Source organism: Schistocerca serialis, chromosome 4 (assembly GCF_023864345.2).
Source record: "Schistocerca serialis cubense isolate TAMUIC-IGC-003099 chromosome 4, iqSchSeri2.2, whole genome shotgun sequence".
Classification (NCBI taxonomy): Eukaryota; Metazoa; Arthropoda; class Insecta; order Orthoptera; family Acrididae; genus Schistocerca; species Schistocerca serialis.
Genome location: NC_064641.1, coordinates 389084839 through 389107191, shown reverse-complemented (window position 1 = coordinate 389107191; position 22353 = coordinate 389084839). Strand labels below are relative to the sequence as shown.

The window sequence follows — 22353 nt, the reverse complement described above, 5'->3', positions numbered from 1 at the left end:
TTTGTTTAATTACTTTACAGGTTACCATGACACTCCTCATGATGTTATAATAAGTGAAGAATTTAACAGAATTCTCAGGGTATGTTCAGGTCTATTGAATACACATTTTTAAGTTAAATATGATTCATTTTTTGATTGGTTTCTCCTTTTTATGTTATATTATTTCAATCTGTCAATAGTCACCTTAGTGAGTGAAGTGAATAGATTCTGTGAAGAGCACTGACTGATGATTCTTGAAAAGGCATCTTCCTTACTGAGGCTACTTGTTATCAGAAATGAACACTTTATTTCGTTTTCAATTAGCTAATTTTGCTACCTTGGATATTATCAAATGATGTAAGTGTTCATTTAAAATAATAATAATACTGTAATAATGGCCAAATGCGTGAAAATGACTTACTTTGAGAACTTTAACACAGCTATAGGCTCAAGCTTAAGAAAGATTACTTGCTACTTATTCAGAGAGTGTTAAAGACTGATACAGTAAAAACCATTAAAAAGGGTATTTTATTTTTATCTTCATATTACATACTGATTTTCAGTTAAATGATACTTCATTGAACAAAAGTTTGATTTTCTTATCTTTGTGCCTCCAACTATATTAAAGTCTCTGATTTTGTTATGCATTTTGAGCTATAACCTTACTTTATGTACAGTATAAAAGGGAGGCTGAGATGGTACGAGGACCATACAATGCAGACAAAAAGTCTCGTTTTGTAGAACTGGTTCTAGTTGTGGACAATAAGGAATATAAAGCACATGGAGAAAGCCGACATAATGTGTATGAACATTGTAAGAATATAGCGAACATTATCAATGCAGTAAGTATTTGGCTTCAGGTATTCACTAAACATAAAATTTTGATTGTGTTATACATGCAGGTATTATTAAATAATTTTCATTTCAGCTATATGTATTTCTTGTTTTCAGTTGTATGTCCCACTTAATATTTTCGTTGCATTGGTTGGTGTAGTCGTGTGGACAGAAAATGATGAAATCCAACTTTTGTCTAATGGAGATTCTACACTCACCAATTTCCTTACATACCGTCGTCAGAGACTTGTCAAAGAACACCCAAATGATAATGCACAGCTTCTTACGTAAGTTTTTACCTCTTGTACTCTGATTAGCTATTATGTGAAGTATTGCAGATACCATAGCAGTAGGTAAATTGATGAAAGAAATTGCCATTATAAAACTTTATTTATTAATTGTTTTGTTTGAGTGAGCAGTGGTTATAGAGTTTAATGGACATATATTGTGTTCAGTTCTCACTGGTAGTGTTTTAGGAGGTAACATATTGGTGATATATTCTTGTGAATTGGTCGTGATACAGAGTTATTCTAAATAACTTTGTTTTAGGTAATGCAAAATATACAGTTAATATTGCTAAAGTGATGGATAGACAAGCTCTTGAAATTTTGTTCTACCTCGATAGTAGCTGCCTCGGTTTCTGTCAGATGACAGTTATAGCAGTGTTTTCAACATAGCAGCCAGCAGCAAAGAGAAAGTATTTTGTACTCTTGAATATCGCCATCATAATCATCATCATCATTCCATTACTATAGTCCAGCAGCATTTTCAAATGATATGCATGAAGGACACTCCATCTGACAACTTTGTGCCCAGATGGTCTAATAAATTTGTGGAAATGCCTTGTTTATGTAAAGGGTGAAGTAGTAGGCATCCTTAATGTCAGAGCATATTGGAAATTTGTACAGAAAGCTCTAGTTGAAAATTACAAATTATTTTGGAATAAAGGAGACGAATCACTGAAGTGCTTCATCATCGATAGGCACACAAACAAAAGTTGCAGAGCTTGGCTAGCTTTCGGAATGCAGTTCCTTTTTCTATCTGTAGGAAACACACACACACACACACACACACACACACACACACACACACACACACACCCCTTAGATTTAGGCCAGGAACGTTACAGAGCGTAGGCCAGGAACGTTACAGAACGAAGGCTGTGCTGTAAGGATAGTTCTCGTCTGTGCAGCTTAGAAAAGCTGGTGGTGGTGGTGGTGGTGATGGTGGGGAGGGTCCAAATGGTACAGGCTGTGAAGCAGCCCACTGAAATCTCACATGTTGCGCTCTGCTGCATGTTGTGCCACTGGGTGGTCCACCTTGTTTTTTGCAACAGTTTGGCGGTAATTTGGCAACAGTTTGGTGGTAATTGACGGCTGGTTGTTTGCCTACCCTCTGATGTTTGTTTGCATACCCTCTGATGGGGTAGGATTGGCCTGTGATGGGACTGGAGTAGGTGGTGCTGGGTGGGTGTATTGGATAGGTCTTGTATCTGGGTCTTCCACAGGGGTATGATTTCATTGGCAGGGGATTGGGGGTGGGAGTGACATAGGGATGGGATAGGATGTTGTGGAAGTTGGGTGGCCAGCAGATCGTGACTTTTGGAGGAGTTGGAAGTATCTTGGGTATACAAACAAATTCATGGCTTGGCCATGGGCTCAACCTCTTCATGAGGCACCTCTTCATGGGGCACCTAGAGGAAACAATCCTAGCTCCCCAAAACCCCAAACTCCTGGTCTGGTTCAGGTTTATTGATGATGTCTTTATAATCTGGACTCAAGGCCCGGTCACCTTATCCTCATTCCTCCACAAACTCAACACATTGTTTCCTGTGATGTCACCATCTTCGATGTCGATCTTTTCCTCTCAGATGGCTCCATCCATACCTCGGTCCACATAAAACCCACCAATCACCAACAGTACCTGCACTTTGAGGGCTGCCACTCCTTCCACACCAAAAAAATCCCTCCCATACAGCCTGGCCACCCATGGTAGATGCATCTGCAGTGAGAACAACTCCCTCACTCAGTCTGCTGAAACCTCAAAAAGGCTTTCACAGACAGGCAGTACCCTCCAGTCCTAATTCACAATCAGATTTCCCATGCCACGTGGTCATAACACACCTGATCCTCACATCCATCCCAAGAACCAATCACAAAGATGCACTCCCCCTTGTCACCCAGTACCCTCCTGGATTGAAACAACTGAATCACATCTTTTGTCAAGCCTTTGAATATCTATCATCATGCCCTGAAATGAGGGACACCCTACCAAAGATATTTCCAACCCCTCTCAAAGTGGTGTTCCACTGCCCACCCAACCTCCACATCATCTTAGTCCATCCCTATGACACTTCCACCTCCAATCCCCTGCCACTGGCGTCATGCCCAGATGCAGGACCTGCCCAGTCCACCCACCCAGCAAAACTTACCCCTGTCCCATCACAGGTTTATTATACCACATGAGATGCTGGTCCATTTGTGAAAGCAGCCATGTTGTATACCAACTCTGCTGCAACAATCCCAATGGTACAACATGCAGCAGGGTACAATATGCAAGATATCTATTGCTGCTTCAAATGACATCGGGATCCTCCCCACTATCAACAGCTTTTCTAAGCTGAGCAGATGGGAGCTATCCTTACAGCACATCCTTCGCTCCCATAATCTTTCTGGTGTAAACTTAAGATAACTCGCTGCCCCCCCACCCTCCACCCGGTAGCGCGCGCGCGCGCGCGTGTGTGTGTGTGTGTGTGTGTGTGTGTGTGTGTGTGTGTGTGTGTGTGTGTGTGTGTGTGTGTGTGTGTTTGTTTGTTTTCTCTTCATTCCTCACCCCATCCCACCCCACCCCCACACCCGTACCTCGCCCCACTCACCCCAGTACACTCACTGTGGGGCAGTAAAGAGCTGGCAGTCAACTGAGCACAGTGTAGGGGGACAGGCGCGTGTGTGTGGCAGGAGGGGGGGGTGCATGTTTTTCTACAGGTAGAAAAAAGGAACTGCATTCCGAAAGCTAGCCAAGCTCTGGGGCATTTGTAATTTTACAAGACTTTCTAAAACTATATAAAAATAGTTTTGATAAGATATATATTCCTACATCAGTTGTTCTTTGTCTTATGATTTTTCAAACCTCAACAATCATTTAGAATAACTCTGAATTTAATTTTTATTGGGACACAAGCTTAACTGAAATTTAAAAGGTTTGTCTGTTCTTTATTTGTTGTTTGTGTGAATATTCAGTTCAAAAAACTTACTGATAATTAAATTAATGTGTTATGTTTTGAATTAGGAGAGTGCAGTTTGAGGGTGGTGTTGTGGGGAAGGCCCTCAAGGGACCAATCTGCACATATGAATTTTCTGGTGGTGTCAGTATGGATCATAGTAGTGTGGTCGGACTAGTAGCAACAACAGTGGCACATGAAATGGGTCACAACTTTGGAATGGAGCACGACACAGCAGAGTGCAAGTGTCCAAGTGAGCGCTGTATAATGGCTCCATCTTCCAGGTAATGTAAATCTCTTAGTTACATTATCACATTAAAAGTCCTTACATATGCTTGTTAGTTCCACATGTCTAGATTTGTAGGCCTTGTCTCTCATTGGAAGAAAAGTATAATGGCTTTTACAATAGTAGGTATAATTTGTAAAACATAATTACTTATTACACGTGACTGTGGAAAGTGAAGTAGTAATGCTACAAAAGACAAATAGAAGAACTTGGATGGAAAGGAAGTTGTTTTGTCAATGCTATTTTTATTTTCAATAAGTAAAATTTGTTTTACTTTCCAGCTTGTTACTCTGTCAGACTTTTTAAAGTCAAGGTATTCTTGGTATTATTTTCATATTGTATTAGCTACATTTATTAAATAATATAGTTTCATTTCTGAAAACCTGTATTAATGATGAATATCTTTGTCCTAACATGATAAATTATCTTCATGCAGCACTTTTGTTGTTGTGGTCTTCAGTCCAAAAACTGATTTGATGCAGCTGTCAGTGCTACTATAGCCTATGCAAACCTCATCATCTATGAATAACTGCTGCAGCCTACATACTTCTGAATCTGCTTACTGTGTTCATCTGTTGGTCTCCCTCTATAATTTAACCCCCACACTTCCCTTCAACACTAGATTAGTGATCCCTTGATGTCTCAGAATGCGTCCTATCAACCTATCCCTTATTTTAATCAAGTTGTGGCACATATTTATTGCCCCCCCCCATTTCTGGTCAATGAATAATTAATAGTGATCAGTTCTGATCAGTTAATAATTAATATTGAAACGATCTACCCACCTAATCTTCAGCATTCTTTTATAGCATCGCACTTCAAAAGCTTCTATTCTCTTCTTGTCTACACTGTTTATTGTTCATAGAAGAATTTCGTGATCCACACAGTAAAAAGCCTTTGAGAGGTCACAAAATATCCCAATAGGTGGTGTTCGGTTATTCAATGCATTTAATATTTGATCAGTGAAATAATATACAGCATTTTCTGTTGAAAAGCATATTTGAAAAACAAACTGACATTTTGTTAGTACTTCATTTTTACAAATATGTGATGCTACTCTTGAATACATTACTTTTTCAAGAATTTTGGATAAAGCTGTCAGAAGTGAGATTTGGCGGTAGTTGTTAGGATCAGCTCTTTCCCATTTTTTATGCAGTGGTTTAACAATAACGTATTTCAGTCTATCTGGAAAAATACCCTGTTTCAGTGAGCTACTACATATGTGGCTGAGAACCCTGCTTATTTGTTGGGAACAAGCTTTTAGTATTCTGTTGGAAATGCCATCAATTCCATATGAGCTTTTACTTTTGAGTGAATTTATTATTTTCCTAATTTCAGGAGGAGAAGTGGGTAGAATTTCAGTTTTATCAAACTGCATAGGTACTGCCTTTTCCATATGCTGCCTTGCATTTTCTAATGAATAGCTGGATCCTATTTTTTCTACAATACTTAAAAAATTATTATTAAAATGTTTTCTATTTCTAACTTCTTGTTAACAAACTGTTCATTGTGTTTGATAGAAATACAGTCTTCCTGTGCTCTGAGTTGCCCTGTTTCCCTTTTCACAATATTCCAAATTGTTTTAATTTTATTATCAGATGTGCTACTCTCAGACATAATGCACATAATTCTGGACTTTTTAATAACTTTTCTTAATACAGTGCAGTAGTTTTTATAATGTTTCACTGTTTCAGGATCATTCCTCCTCCTAGCTATAAGATACAGTCCCTTTTCTGTTTACAAGATATTTTTATCCCTTTAGTAAGCCATGGCTTTTTACATGGTTTCTTACAATTATATTTCATTGTTTTCTTAGAGAAATTGTTTACAAATATATTCACAAAGGCCTTACAATTATATTTCATTGTTTTCTTAGAGAAATTGTTTACAAATATATTCACAAAGGTATCAGGAAACAGGTTAAATTTAAATTGGCATCATGTTTCCTGTACACCTAGTCCCAATCTAACTGTTGCAAGCTTTCCCTAAAATTTTGAATTGTTGAATCGTTAATGGAACACACTATTTTGGAGGACTGTTTTGCATTACTGTATGGAGCTATATCATATACTGTAACTATCTGTGCATCATGATCAGGCAGACCATTCTTAACAGGGAAAGGTTTTATTTGATTAAATTTATCTTGGTCTATGAAAACATTATCTATCAGTGTGCTGCTTTCTTGTACCACCTGAGTAGGAAAATCGATAACTGATGTCAAATTGAAAGAACCAAGTAATACTTCAAGGTCAAGCTTTCTATCTGACTCTTTCAGAAAATCTACTTTGAAATCCCCACAAACAATAATTTGCTTTCCTTTGTCTGAAGGTAGCACAACAAAGGATCAAAGTTTTTCAAAAATAGTTGAGTTTCCCAATGGGGACGTATACATGGCTACAATTATAAAAGTGCCATTATTTAGTTTAATCTCACATGCACTTGCTTCCTTTCCATACCCTTGACTGTTTGATGTTCAGACAGGCATAGTACATCTATTCCACCCCCAGTTTCTAAATCTTCTAAACAAACAAGAAGCTCATCTACTTAATCCCCTGATATTCTGGTGCAATATTTTATTATTTTTTCACTGTACTTTTATGGGAATCTTGTGACATACTAACATTATTTTTCACTGTACTGTTATGAGAATAACGTGATATTTTCACATCTCTAGTACCTGCCTGTTTGAACTTTTCATTAAGCTTAATTTCAATCAATGTAGGATGATTGGACACTGATCTTAGCCTAAAAAAGTACTCTAATGAGTTTTAGTGGCCCCCCTCCCCTCCCCAAAGATTTTGCTATCATCCCAGCCAGTTTACCCTTGCCTTTCCTATGGATATGCTATTCTCACTATTGCCAGTTAACACCCTCTCTACTTCAACCATCATCAGTTATTTTGCTGCCCAAATAACACAACTCATCTACTACTTTAAGTGACTAATTTCCTGATCTAATTCCCTCAGCATCAACTGATTTAATTTTACTACATTCTTTTACCCTATTTTGTTAAAGCTTTGTTTACTTGGCAAATGGGGTTAGTTAGTTGCTTATCCATATGTTCTGTTAGTCACAATTGTGGAAAGAATCAGTTTACTGTTACGACTCACTTTTTCAGTAAATAATATTGCCTCACGACATTTACAGTTCTCAGTAAAAAATATGGCCACATGCCATGTCATGAGAAATGACACATACATTTTCTAAAATCTTTTCTATCTGCAGAGTATTCTTTGTTTCTGAAAAAAAAAATTGCAGATGTATCTTCACCATTCTATTTTGTCTGTTCCACTGAGTATTGTACATACCTAGTACACTAAATTGATCAGCCTATTACCATGTATGAAGTTTCAACATTGCCTCTGATTAATTGTTGGTATCTATTAATGTTATTTCACAATTTAAAAGGATAACATTGTTATGCTAATAGTGATAATGAAGCATATATAAAGTTCTTAAATTCACTAATATGTGCATGATGAGTCACAATATATATAAACTTGTAATTACTACTGATGAGAGAGGTTTTATCAATGAGAATAAGTTTAGTTCATTTAGTACTCTGTACTGTTCATTCAGCTCCACTAAGCAAGTCCCTAATCAACACTCATAAATGTTCATTGTATCACACTTTCACCTTGGAAACTCCATTTTTCTACCTCTATTCCTGTTTTCTTTTTTCTGGTCACTCACATTGTCAACTTGACCTGTCACTTTAGAGTTTTATTCTTCCTATTTGCAAATCCCTTCAAGCAAGTATTCTTGGTGCCCAACATTGCTTCTTATTATACCACCTAGTGGCTGCTTTTTGTAAGTTGTTGCCATTTACTCCTAAACTATTTACATTACACCTGAAATATCCTGCATAATTTTTAAGATTTTTCTTATTCAGTTTTCTTTTGGCTAGGTATGTACGATTACTTTCAAAATATCAAGAAAAACAACAGCGTTATAGATAATATACAAACAAGGTATAAACATTATGTACAGTATGTACAGTAGCATTTTATAATATTATAACACCATTTCCCCCCCATGAACCATGGACCTTGCCGTTGGTGGGGAGGCTTGCGTGCCTCAGCGATACAGATAGCCGTACCGTAGGTGCAACCACAACGGAGGAGTATCTGTTGAGAGGCCAGACAAACGTGTGGTTCCTGAAGAGGGGCAGCAGCCTTTTCAGTAGTTGCAAGGGCAACAGTCTGGATGATTGACTGATCTGGCCTTGTAACAATAACCAAAACGGCCTTGCTGTGCTGGTACTGCAAACGGCTGAAAGCAAGGGGAAACTACAGCCGTAATTTTTCCCGAGGGCATGCAGCTTTACCGTATGATTACATGATGATGGCGTCCTCTTGGGTAAAATATTCCGGAGGTAAAATAGTCCCCCATTCGGATCTCCGGGCGGGGACTACTCAAGAGGATGTCGTTATCAGGAGAAAGAAAACTGGCGTTCTACGGATCGAAGCGTGGAATGTCAGATCCCTTAATCAGGCAGGTAGGTTAGAAAATTTAAAAAGGGAAATGGATAGGTTGAAGTTAGATATAGTGGGAATTAGTGAAGTTCGGTGGCAGGAGGAACAAGACTTCTGGTCAGGTGACTACAGGGTTATAAACACAAAATCAAATAGGGGTAATGCAGGAGTAGGTTTAATAATGAATAGGAAAATAGGAATGTGGGTAAGCTACTACAAACAGCATAGTGAACGCATTATTGTGGCCAAGATAGATACGAAGCCCACGCCTACCACAGTAGTACAAGTTTATATGCCAACTAGCTCTGCAGATGACGAAGAAATTGAAGAAATGTATGATGAAATAAAAGAAATTATTCAGATTGTGAAGGGAGATGAAAATTTAATAGTCATGGGTGACTGGAATTCGAGTGTAGGAAATGGGAGAGAAGGAAACATAGTAGGTGAATATGGATTGGGGGACAGAAATGAAAGAGGAAGCCGCCTGGTCGAATTTTGCACAGAGCACAACATAATCATAACTAACACTTGGTTTAAGAATCATGAAAGAAGGTTGTATACATGGAAGAACCCTGGAGATACTAAAAGGTATCAGATAGATTATATAATGGTAAGACAGAGATTTAGGAACCAGGTTTTAAATTGTAAGACTTTTCCAGGGGCAGATGTGGACTCTGACCACAATCTATTGGTTATGACCTGTAGATTAAAACTGAAGAAACTGCAAAAAGGTGGGAATTTAAGGAGATGGGACCTGGATAAACTAAAAGAACCAGAGGTTGTACAGAGATTCAGGGAGAGCATAAGGGAGCAATTGACAGGGATGGGGGAAATAAATACAGTAGAAGAAGAATGGGTAGCTTTGAGGGATGAAGTAGTGAAGGCAGCAGAGGATCAAGTAGGTAAAAAGACGAGGGCTAGTAGATATCCTTGGGTAACAGAAGAAATATTGAATTTAATTGATGAAAGGAGAAAATATAAAAATGCAGTAAGTGAAACAGACAAAAAGGAATACAAACGTCTCAAAAATGAGATCGACAGGAAGTGCAAAATGGCTAAGGAGGGATGGCTAGAGGACAAATGTAAGGATGTAGAGGCCTATCTCACTAGGGGTAAGATAGATACCGCCTATAGGAAAATTAAAGAGACCTTTGGAGATAAGAGAACGACTTGTATGAATATCAAGAGCTCAGATGGAAACCCAGTTCTAAGCAAAGAAGGGAAAGCAGAAAGGTGGAAGGAGTATATAGAGGGTCTATACAAGGGCGATGTACTTGAGGACAATATTATGGAAATGGAAGAGGATGTAGATGAAGATGAAATGGGAGATATGATACTGCGTGAAGAGTTTGACAGAGCACTGAAAGACCTGAGTCGAAACAAGGCCCCCGGAGTAGACAATATTCCATTGGAACTACTGACGGCCTTGGGAGAGCCAGTCCTGACAAAACTCTACCATCTGGTGAGCAAGATGTATGAAACAGGCGAAATACCCTCAGACTTCAAGAAGAATATAATAATTCCAATCCCAAAGAAAGCAGGTGTTGACAGATGTGAAAATTACCGAACTATCAGCTTAATAAGTCACAGCTGCAAAATACTAACACGAATTCTTTACAGACGAATGGAAAAACTAGTAGAAGCCAACCTCGGGGAAGATCAGTTTGGATTCCGTAGAAACACTGGAACACGTGAGGCAATACTGACCTTACGACTTATCTTAGAAGAAAGATTAAGGAAAGGCAAACCTACGTTTCTAGCATTTGTAGACTTAGAGAAAGCTTTTGACAATGTTGACTGGAATACTCTCTTTAAAATTCTAAAGGCGGCAGGGGTAAAATACAGGGAGCGAAAGGCTATTTACAATTTGTACAGAAACCAGATGGCAGTTATAAGAGTCGAGGGACATGAAAGGGAAGCAATGGTTGGGAAGGGAGTAAGACAGGGTTGTAGCCTCTCCTCGATGTTGTTCAATCTGTATATTGAGCAAGCAGTACAGGAAACAAAAGAAAAATTTGGAGTAGGTATTAAAATTCATGGAGAAGAAATAAAAACTTTGAGGTTCGCCGATGACATTGTAATTCTGTCAGAGACAGTAAAGGACTTGGAAGAGCAGTTGAATGGAATGGACAGTGTCTTGAAAGGAGGATATAAGATGAACATCAACAAAAGCAAAACAAGGATAATGGAATGTAGTCTAATTAAGTCGGGTGATGCTGAGGGAATTAGATTAGGAAATGAGGCACTTAAAGTAGTAGAGGAGTTTTGCTATTTGGGGAGCAAAATAACTGATGATGGTCGAAGTAGAGAGGATATAAAATGTAGGCTGGCAATGGCAAGGAAAGCGTTTCTGAAGAAGAGAAATTTGTTAACATCCAGTATTGATTTAAGTGTCAGGAAGTCATTTCTGAAAGTATTCGTATGGAGTGTAGCCATGTATGGAAGTGAAACATGGACGATAAATAGTTTGGACAAGAAGAGAATAGAAGCTTTCGAAATGTGGTGCTACAGAAGAATGCTGAAGATTAGATGGGTAGATCACATAACTAATGAGGAGGTATTGAATAGGATTGGGGAGAAGAGGAGTTTGTGGCACAACTTGACAAGAAGAAGGGACCGGTTGGTAGGACATGTTCTGAGGCATCAAGGGATCACAAATTTAGCATTGGAGGGCAGCGTGGAGGGTAAAAATCGTAGAGGGAGACCAAGAGATGAATACACTAAGCAGATTCAAAAGGATGTAGGTTGCAGTAGGTACTGGGAGATGAAAAAGCTTGCACAGGATAGAGTAGCATGGAGAGCTGCATCAAACCAGTCTCAGGACTGAAGACCACAACAACAACAACAACAACAACAACACCATTTATGATATAATACATCTTCCACAAGATTTACATCTCTGGAAATGCATTTGAGTTACATGCAGATGGTTTTAGAGGTACTGTTTCGGTTTCCTCTTGAATACATTCGGGTTGGCAGTGTCCTTTTTTTATATTCAGAGGAAGGTTGTTGAAAATTATTATTCCAGAATGGATAATTCCTTTTTGTACTCTATTGACAGTTGCTGACTCTTTGTGAAGCTTTTGCTTCTGCCCTGTGTCATGATTGTGAATATCACAATTAGTTCAGAAAATTTTTTCGTTATTGATTACAAATATCATCAGTGAGTAGATGTACTGATTTGAGTGTCAGTATCCTAAGAGTCTCAAATAGGTGCCTACGGGATGTCCAGTTTATAAGGCCACGAGTCAACTTCACAGCTCATTTTTTTTCTGTGGTTTAAAGACTTTTTCTACTTTTGCAGCATTTTCCAAGTATATTATACCACACAATATTAGAGTGTGGAGATATGCAAAATTCAAACACATTACCATTTCCCTGCCAACATAGGGCAAAATAGCTCTTAGTAAGAAGTATGCTGAACCTTATTAAGATGATATTCTAATTTGAAGTTGCAGTGATTTTATGAAATTCTGATTTTGATGAAGTTTTTCATGAGTATTCTGTGACAGCAGGTGGGTACCATTGTAGATCATGGTGCATGCAGTTGAGACAGTGCTCTGCAACATATTTCAGGTTGCACTGGTAAGGATCTGGTCAGAACTATGTGGTGTGCTTTTCATTATTTACAAAAAAATCTGTAGTTTATTGCAAAACATATCCTGTTACGTTATTGGAAGAGACAGTGACTTTCCTTAATGCATACAAATCATGATGATCTCATTGCCTGAGACGACATTGAAGTTTATCAGCTTTTGATTTGTTATCACATGTATGTCCTTTCAAGTGGAATGGGAAAATATAGATAGTGAGATACGAATGAAGATTACCAAAAGCAAAATTTTATATGGATGGAAATCACATTGATGCATATATGAGGTACGAAACTTTACTAGTGACAATTATTTATTTGCAGTTTATACAAAATAGATACATGTTTCAAAGTTTCATTGTAGCCACCAGTATTATGTATAATAAACTGTCTGCAACGTGGAAGTCATAGGATACCCTTAGCAGTGCCAGTTGTGGTGACAGTTCCAGTGGGGTAGTCTATTGCCTGATGAATCTCTGTAACTGTTTTAAAGTGAAGCTTAAGTCGGGGCCATGCACCAGGTGGTACAGCACTTCCCAGTCACATCAACTGAATAAATCAGTCACAACTCGTACCATATGTGTGCGAGCACTGTCCTGCAAAATGAGGAGTGCGTCCTTCAGAAATTGTTGCTGCTTCTTTCTTTGAATTTTTCATTTTTGGATCATAGCCTGTGACCAGTGTAAAAAAAGAAGTGGCAACACTTCCTGCGGGTCCCACCCATCATTTTGCACGACAGTGCTCAAGTTATGACTGATTTGCTCGATTGATGAGGCTGGGGACTGTTATACCATTCAACACACTCAGACTTAGCCCTGATGACTTCAACTTGATTCCAAAATTGAAGAAAGCACTTAATGGCATTCACCTCGGAACCATTACAGAGATTCATCGTGCAATATACTCAGGGTGACCAACTTTTTAAAAAGAAAATAAGTGAAATACTTATATCCTTGACAAAAAATAAGGGAGATTAAAATCAAGGTAAAATTGCACCAAAAATCAAAGCAGTATATGTAAAAGATAATTATTTAATTACACACTGCAAATACTTACACATATTTTGCAACAGATTTTGCCTCAGTCAGTAGTTTATATCATTTTTAGCAAATTCAAAGAATTCACTGCACAATAAGGAAAATTCAGAGTTGATCAGGTTTTTACTACTTCTGTTCCTTACATCTGTCCACTTATTATTCATAAGAGAAAATATTCTCTCAGTGTGAATGCTACTTTCTGGTATACTCATAACATAATCTACCAGCTTACCAAAGTTTTCAAAATTCACATTATTTGATTTCAAAGGTGTTAAAACTTTTATCCATTTCTGACCAACTCTACCCTCTAACAAGAGAGCAGATTTAGTTACATCATTAGAACTACAAAGTTCCTTATATAATTCATCTTCATTCACACAATCCAGCTTGACACATTCCACAACTTCATGCGTGTCATTGAATGTTAATTCCCCTTTGAGGCATAGTGGGATTAAACACTTTAAACTATCATCACATATGCTAACTGAGTAAGAATTTAAAGAATCATACAATTCAATGATGTTGTTCTCACTAGCAGTATTCAAATTTCGATCAATAACAGTACCACTACCAAAAAATCTATCTTCCTTTCTCTGTCTAACTTTACTAACTCTGTCTAACTGTACAGCTTCATGAGATTTCATAATACTAAGATCAGAATTCTCCAATTACTTTGCTTTTTGAATGAAAACCTTTCCAGTATTCACAAGGAAACTAATATAAGCCTGAATAATTGTGTCTGCTTCTGTATTTTCATTGCAAAAATACTTGTTCAAAACTTTAGGACAGTCTGAATCATCTATGCATTTAAAATATCTTTTTATAGGCTCCAAATTTTTTAAAAGCCATTCTACAGCAGGTGTGAGAGATAACCATCTAGTATTTACATGTTGCAGGCTTTCTGCACATTCAGCATCAACAGTTTCAAAAAATGATTTTAACGTTTCTCTTCGTTTGGCAGAATAGGAAAAGTGACTATATAGTCTCAATACTGACACTTCACCATCTACATATTGTAAATAATTGCATGCACTTTTCATGGAATTATGAAGCACATGGTTAAAAAAAAAAACTGGCTTTGAGGATTTTTTCATTCTCATTACTTAACTGTTTCATGACTGAACGGTGCTTGTCATAATTTATATTGGCACCATCAGTACAGTAAGATGATATATTGCTGATATTCAAGTTATTTGAATTAAGTGAGTTTTTTTAACAACCTATGGACATGCATTTAAAGTTCATCTGCCTGTTCCATGAAATCCAACAATTTGTTTTGAATTCCACTAAAGGGGTTAAAATATCATATTAAAACAGGAAACATTTTCCTGTTCAGGTGACTGGAGGCATCTGTTGCTAAAGAAAAGAATTTGCTACACTTTTTGGGGTCAAACTTTCAAAAAATCGTTCACACTTCTTGGGGCCAATACGTTCATTATGATCATTTCGGTTTTAGTTCACCGCCAAGATATTTTCTTTGACACAGTAGATTCACTGAATATGTTTTTTGAAAGTTTGGTTGCACAGTCCAAGTTCCTATAGCTTAGATTGTCTTATACTGTGTGGTAGGATAAATGAAAGTTCACTGGCAATGCTTTTCATGTTGTTGTTTGTTAGGCCTTTTCTCAGGTTAGGAGAGCTGAAGAAGGTAGTTATCATGAATGATGTAGTGACATCATTTGCTTTGCATATGTGACCTACAAGCAAATACAAGAAGTTAACTCAGAAAATTGCCAATTACTAATTACTACTTGCTGAACAGTAAGATATATCTTTTTGAGAATACCGAGTAATAATTTATTACTTGAAGTATTAATGTGCCGTACACAATTGTTCTAGCCGCCATGTGTGATGCTAAACTCACATTTGCAGATGGAGCAATTTTTTACTGTATAAACATTTGACCATGCTGGTCCAATCCAGGAATACAAAGCTTCCCACTTCATAAGATATGTACACATATACTTTGTTTTCTTTTTTGGTGGTGTTTTAGCTTTGTCCTCATTGCCGATTGTAAAATCTTGAATAACGATTCACAGTAAGCACTGGCACTGAAACAAAGTCACGTCTAACCACCAAGTGTAGGTTGACAATTTCTAAGATAATCAGTAGACATAATGTCGATATAGAATTACTTGTCTCTGTTGTCCAACATTTCAATGAATTCTGATCGTGCATGCAAAATTTAAATGCTTGAAAAATGTGTGTGCATATGTAAAAAAAGAAAAAAATCTAAAAACTGGAGAAAAATGCCCAATGAGCCTGAAAATACGGGAACTAGGAGATTACGAAAAAATATGTTCAAATAGGGGAGATCGCGGGAAATACAAGAGTTGGTCACTCTAAATAGGCCGTTCAACATCATCAACACAACTGTCGCTGATAAGGGTATCCTAAGACTTTCAGATTGCTGGAAAAGAGTTAACACAATGCTAATGATTACTTTGAAGGATAGTAAAACTTGAAACATGTATCTATTTATTTAAGCTGTAAATAAATAGTTGCCACTATTATAGTTTCATCCCTCAAATAAACTACTGAAAATTAATTATTAGTGAAAACAAGATGAAATTCAATTTTGGAAGGAGGCAAAGGTGATTAAATACATAGAGTTGAAAATATTAGTGCAGAAGAAAGGGCAACTGGCAAAATGAAGGAATCTTATATGCTGCAGTCATCCCCCATACATAACCCAATTTTTATAAGGTATAATGCTGACTACACGAGTATGCCATTATTACAAGATTCCTCCGTTCAGTTATATTGCTAAGGAAATCGGACAGTATTCGATAATTGTTTGGAAGTAATTCTGTGATCAGGCCCAGAGGACTGTGATGCTGACTGTCTGCCATGTCATCCTTTGCTGGATTTGTAACTTTACTACACAATACAGACGAGAATTAAGTCAAAGTTTCAGTTCAACAATATTAGTTATTTTCAGTAGCTACATTTTAATATGATGATTCTTGAAAAATTTTAAACTGAGTTTTGAAGTAGGAAAAAGTTACTAAAGTAATCTGATACTCATCTGGTTGAACTGGAGATCATGAAGATTATTAGAATCTTGAATCAGATTATTTTAAAGAATTTCATTTATTCACACTAATCAAACTTGACAACACTTCTACTGCTTCCCACTTCTACTCATAATAATGAACCCCATACTACTATGCAGTTGCAGCCACCATCACATTTGAAAGATTCCTACAATGCAACAGCCTTAGATATTATTAAAATCTATTGTCAATTACAAAAGTTTTCTGTAATAAATTAGTAAAATAAATATGTTTAGCAATTACTATATAAAAATGTTCATTAAAATAATTATGTACACTGATTCCCTTCATTGTTTGTGACATGAATACTAAAACTTTACAACAAAAAGCATTTCAAGTACTACTGAATACTTGGAATGAGATAACTGTTTCGTTGTGATTAATCCATTGCAGCACGTAATTTCATAAGACTTGAACAAAAAAATTATTTAAACTATTGTTACATGGCCACAAATATTCAACTATGTAATAAAAAATCATTGTGCATTGTATTGTTAACTAATCAGGTGTATTGTATACTACAGTACTTGAATCTCAGTCTGTCACAATACAGTGGCATCATTCGTATGCAGCTAGAGGGATGTGGTGTCCTCCCCCTCCCACTTGTCATCAGTTTTCTTGACCATAGAGCTGTCCCTCAGTTGTTTTCATTAGGCTGGGTGCACCATTACTCCAGTCCTACCACAGAGGAAACAATCCCTGATAGTAACATGAATAGAATCTGGATCTTCCTCATGGCAGTCAGATGTGCTGGTCACTCAACTGCAGAGACGGACTTCATTGTATTCAGTATTACTGAAGAACTGCCTTCCCTGTTCCATTTTCTCAGCTTTTTATCTCTTATGTCTCTCAGAGAAGCATTAAGTAAAATTGTATAAACAAAGCAGAAATATCATTAACTTATTTTAAATAAAATGTGTAATTGGGTAACCAGCATTTCAATTGATTTAATCATTTTCAAGCATTGTTACCATTTTAAGTAATTTTTTTTCAGAATTCATTGTCCTTTATGACTGATCTGATTTCATTTGTTTTGTGCAGCACTGATCTAATCAATAATCTTTACGTTCTAGCTCAATGAGTCCAACTCACTGGAGTTCATGTAGTTTGGAGTACCTAGCTCTAGCATTTGAGCATGGTATGGATTACTGCTTAAGAAACAAACCTAAAAGGTAAGTGACCACAAATTTGAGTGTTTCTGTAAGGTTGTTATATACATTATTGTTTTAGCCATTTACCTTTAACTCTGTTATTTTGAAGAAAAAGAGAATATTATATTCATAATATTAGTTTTGGAAGTGCTACTATTTTATTGTAAAATCAAATGTACAGATTTAAGAAGATAATTAGACTATGCTTGAAAGCACGATTTTTGTGCAGTTATGATACTCGGTTATAATAAGTGTACATTAATACTGAAGTAACTTAAATTACGATGTTAATTTTTTGTCTCCTTTGTAATTGATTCTATAGAATGCATGCTTGTATATAGTCAGCATTTAAAGGGATACTGGAGATTTTATGTTACAATTTTTTGTTTGTTTCAATTCATTGTGTGCAATAATTTTTCTTTAATTTGAAAGTATGTTCAGAGAAGACTACCAATACTATGTACTTACATCACCAACAAAATACTATTATATTATAAAGAAAATACTGAAAGACTCCACATCACAAAATTTTTTGCTGTTGCAGTCTATTTGATGGCCCAGTATGTGGCAATGGATTTGTGGAAGCTGGAGAGCAGTGTGACTGTGGATTACCTGAACACTGTGACAATCCATGTTGTAATGCCACAACTTGTATGCTTTTCTCTAATGCTTCTTGTGCTACAGGGGAATGTTGTGATCTGAAGGTGAGTAACATGTGCACAAGCATTTTACTAATAAAATGATCGGTTACAATTTGAAACTGTCTTAGAACCATGACATATATATAAAATGTAGTTGATTTCATTTTAAATTCTATGTGATCCATGACAAACCTATTTTATTTTCATTTTCTTCTGGAATATTGTTTTCAGGACCAGCATGTTGTTCTTCTCTGTAAATTCTTCTATCATGTGACCTCAGTCAATTCTGGTAGTTCTTGTGATGTTTCCCACTGATAAATCATTGTTTGGCTTTTCTCTACTGTTGCATTAAGATCCTCCACTACCATATTGTTATGGGATATGCTGTGATTTCACTTTCTGTAACTCTTCGGAAAGGTTTTCTATCCCATTAGCAAGATGTGAGCACATTTGATGATTTCCATACAATAGCTTGCGTTTCTTTTTATGAGTGTCTTGCTATTCTTTCTTCCAGTAACTGTAATATTGGTTTTCATCTTCCTGTATAAAAACACCTGAAATGCCTCTGTGATTTGGTCCCTTGTAATAATTCATATGATCTTATTTTAATTCCATTTGGCTATTGGTTTTTACTGCACTTCCACTACATCCCATTTGATCTTATTCAACTTCTCTTTTAATTCCACCAGCCTATTTTAGACCCTATAAGGTACTGCAATTTACTGATCCTGAAAATATAATAGCAGCAGTCGGGTTTCTTAAGGCTCCTTGGCAAATTTAATGTGACAGAACTGGTTGAATGCCTCTCCCCCCTCCCCCCTATCCCTCCTCCCCCCCCCCCCCCCTTCCCAAAAGACCTGAAGTTATTATCCAAGTTTCTTCAGTCCTCTACTCCAAATATTCTTTCACTGATGCTAGAGTAACGGCATTCCAGAAACTTGCATGTGGCACTAAGCTCTTCAACAATCCTGCCGTAGCTAAAGGGTTAGGGGAGACAATGCTAAACCTTATCAAAGTTATGCTCACAGCAATCTCAGCTCAGGCCTTAGCACTTCTAAGTTCTAGGATCTTGATTCATCATGATCAGTTTGCATACTGATCACCTACCAACATCAGGGGCGGAGGCAAGGGAGGGGCTATAGCCGCCGCCCCCCCCCCCCCCCCCCCCCCCCCCCCCCCCGCCTACCACGGGGGCTACAGCCCTCCCTCCCAATGCAGTATCATATTACACTTGATAAAATGACTTCAGAAATCAGCGAATACATTACTCCAAAAAAATAAGAGCTGCAGATAGCTTACTACCTAAACCAGTAAATATCATTTAACTTAAAATTGGCATCTTATTATTTATTAATACACATTTTTTACCCTGAACTCCAAAACAGTTACCAGAAACTACTTTAAGCAACATCAAATCACCAAATCTTACGAATTTGTCAGTGGCTGACCCCCAACTCTCCTTTTCTTAAGCAATATTCCATTCCACTACTCCCCCCCCCCCCCCCCCCCGCCCCCCGCCCACTTGATCGACTTCTAGAATCACCCCTGACCAACAGTGTCATAAATATTGTGACTTAGCAGTCAGTCTGTCTTCTTGTTACTTATAAAACACTTAACCCAGAATGTAACAGACTTGGACCCACCATTCTGTATGCAGTGTCAGTCAGTGGGTAGCCCTTCCACATTTGTTCCTCACAAAGTAACTCATTAAGACTGTTGTCTTATGGGTACTAAAAGATGTGTGGTGTAAATTTCTGAATTTGTGTGTCAGGCTGTACTCCAGTTTCTTGCATTAATTCACACTAAGATGTAATTAAAGACCACATCCACATTTTTTAGTAGAGGCTGTTTTGCTGCCATTTTCTCTTACACATATGATAAATGTGTCTCCCCTATTTTTTTGGGTATGTAGTCTGTGGCTCACTATATATGGATCTGTGTTTTGGCTTGTATCAGTATCATATTGACACAGATTGTTGAGGAGCTTAGGGCTCATCAAGACCTGTCACACAGTTATGTGCTCACCACCCTGGTGCACAGAACTCAAGCCACATGTGACAAGAAAAGCCTGCCTGTTAAATTGTAGCACCTATCAAAAACCTTTTATAAGAATGGCTACTTGGCGATCCGAAAAAATGTGTTCTCCAGGAGAACAAGTAGAATAAGCCAGAAGAAGGAATCAGGTGTCTGGCATTCCTATTATATGCAGAGCTGCTCTCTGCAAATGTTCCCACAACACTGTAGAAACATCATGTAGAAACCATATTTCACACAACATGAAAATTCATGTAGATGCTGTACTAGATCCAATAACTACAAACGCATCACAAAACAGTACTGGGTGTGAGTTTGACACTTGTTCGTCTGCCGGACACAGCATTGTATCTTGCAGCACTGTGTGGAAAACAAGACAAGTGTTCAGCTTGGTTAGATAGAGCCAACAGCAACTATTTTAAACTAAGGTGCTGTGTAATGTTATTAAGAGGCAGAGGAAATACAGAAAATGATGACCGTATCAAACAAGGGCAGTTGTTGCCAGTGAAGTTCCGAATGGGTCATAATGTTAGCCTAAATTCATCAATACCACTCTTGTCTGAGAGTGGCACAATGTGATGAAGCAAGCTGGGATATTTTTACTTCCCTTCTTGTTTTGCCATCCGCCTCCTTAAAATTCATTTTTTCATTTTTGAATTAAATACCTTTAACATACACGAGTATAATCTGCATTTTCATAAAAGAGAAAGGTTGGTCCTCAGTTTTAAAGAATATAATGCCATATCTAATTTTGTGGTTAATTTTATGTATGTAATTGATTTTCTAATTTATTTTGACTATTCCTAGTTGGTATCTTTTCTTATAGGATGTAATCAGAAATTGTTTTGTAACTTAAATTCTATTGTTGACTTATAAACAAATATAAATTCTATAATAACTATAAATGTTTGGAAGACGAAACACTAGCATTCTTTAAGTATTTATTTGGCTCCATTCGAAAACATATTAGCAAATCTAGCCCTTAATTAATTCCAAAGTAATTAACAGCTTCGTCAAAAGTATTGTTTACATAACTATGTATGTTAATTTCATGATTTAAACAAAAATGAGGCTCGTCCACAAAGTAAGTTCCGTTTCTATTTCCATGCACGGCAGCGTTATGATTGCAGTTGCTTCTTTATAATGTCAGCCGTAATTGAAAATGTCGCTGTGTGTGAAATCAGACCTGTGATTCATTTTCTAAATGCAAAGAAAGTTAAACCAAAGGAAATTCATCAGCAAATCTGCGAGGTTTATGGACAGAATGCTATGAGTGATTCAATGGTTAGAAGATGGGTCAGACTGTTCCATGAAGGACGTGATCAAGTGCACAATGAAGAATGAAGTGAACACCCATCGGGGTTACTGATGAACTGGTTCACACAATTGAAGAGAAGAGTAAGCACAGCCCTAAGTTTACACTTACTGCATTTGCTGTGGAAGTTCTGCAAATCTGTCCATGGTAGTCAACACTTCAATGGTGATGTCGAGCTGAAAGAACATATTACTGCATGGTTGAATACACAGGCGGCAAACCTTCTATGAAGAAGGGATACAAAAACTTGTGCCACGCTATGACAAGTGCCTCCAAAATTTCGAAAGCTATGTAGAAAAGTAGTTTAACAGATGTAGATTTTTGTACAATAAATATTTTTTCTGTATGTGCACACATTTGTTTTATATAAGCAAACGGAACTTACTTTGTGGACATACCTCGTAATTCAGCTTAACCTTTGTAGTAGAAGAAACCGTTAAAAAGAACCAGCTTTTCGATGTATTCAATTAATTTAATGAGTTAAGTTTTAATTGTAATTTCTGCAAATTAAACATCAAATAATGTGTAGTTTCAGTGCCTATTATTGTGATGATATATAAGGGCCAGATTTTTGGTCCCAAGACAGTCAGTCTAAGACCGAATTTCAGACGAGGAACCTGTATTGGTTATATCAACAACAATGCATCAGCTTAACTGTGAAATAAGTGTAGCACAATTAGACACTGTGTTAAAACAATGACAGTGTCTATTCCATACGTACCTGATTATTCCG

At 37.1% G+C, this 22353-nt stretch overlaps 1 protein-coding gene across 1 annotated transcript in view; it reads left to right on the top strand.

Annotated features, from left to right (window-relative positions):
• LOC126474887 (mucin-5AC) overlaps positions 1-22353 on the top strand; it is a 158696-nt gene that overhangs the window by 105449 nt on the left and 30894 nt on the right. The window contains exons 6-11 of the mRNA XM_050102381.1: positions 21-79; positions 657-821; positions 931-1100; positions 4102-4317; positions 17553-17651; positions 18175-18334. Coding sequence (XP_049958338.1) covers positions 21-79; positions 657-821; positions 931-1100; positions 4102-4317; positions 17553-17651; positions 18175-18334 — 869 coding nt within the window. The remainder of the gene's footprint in view (positions 1-20; positions 80-656; positions 822-930; positions 1101-4101; positions 4318-17552; positions 17652-18174; positions 18335-22353) is intronic.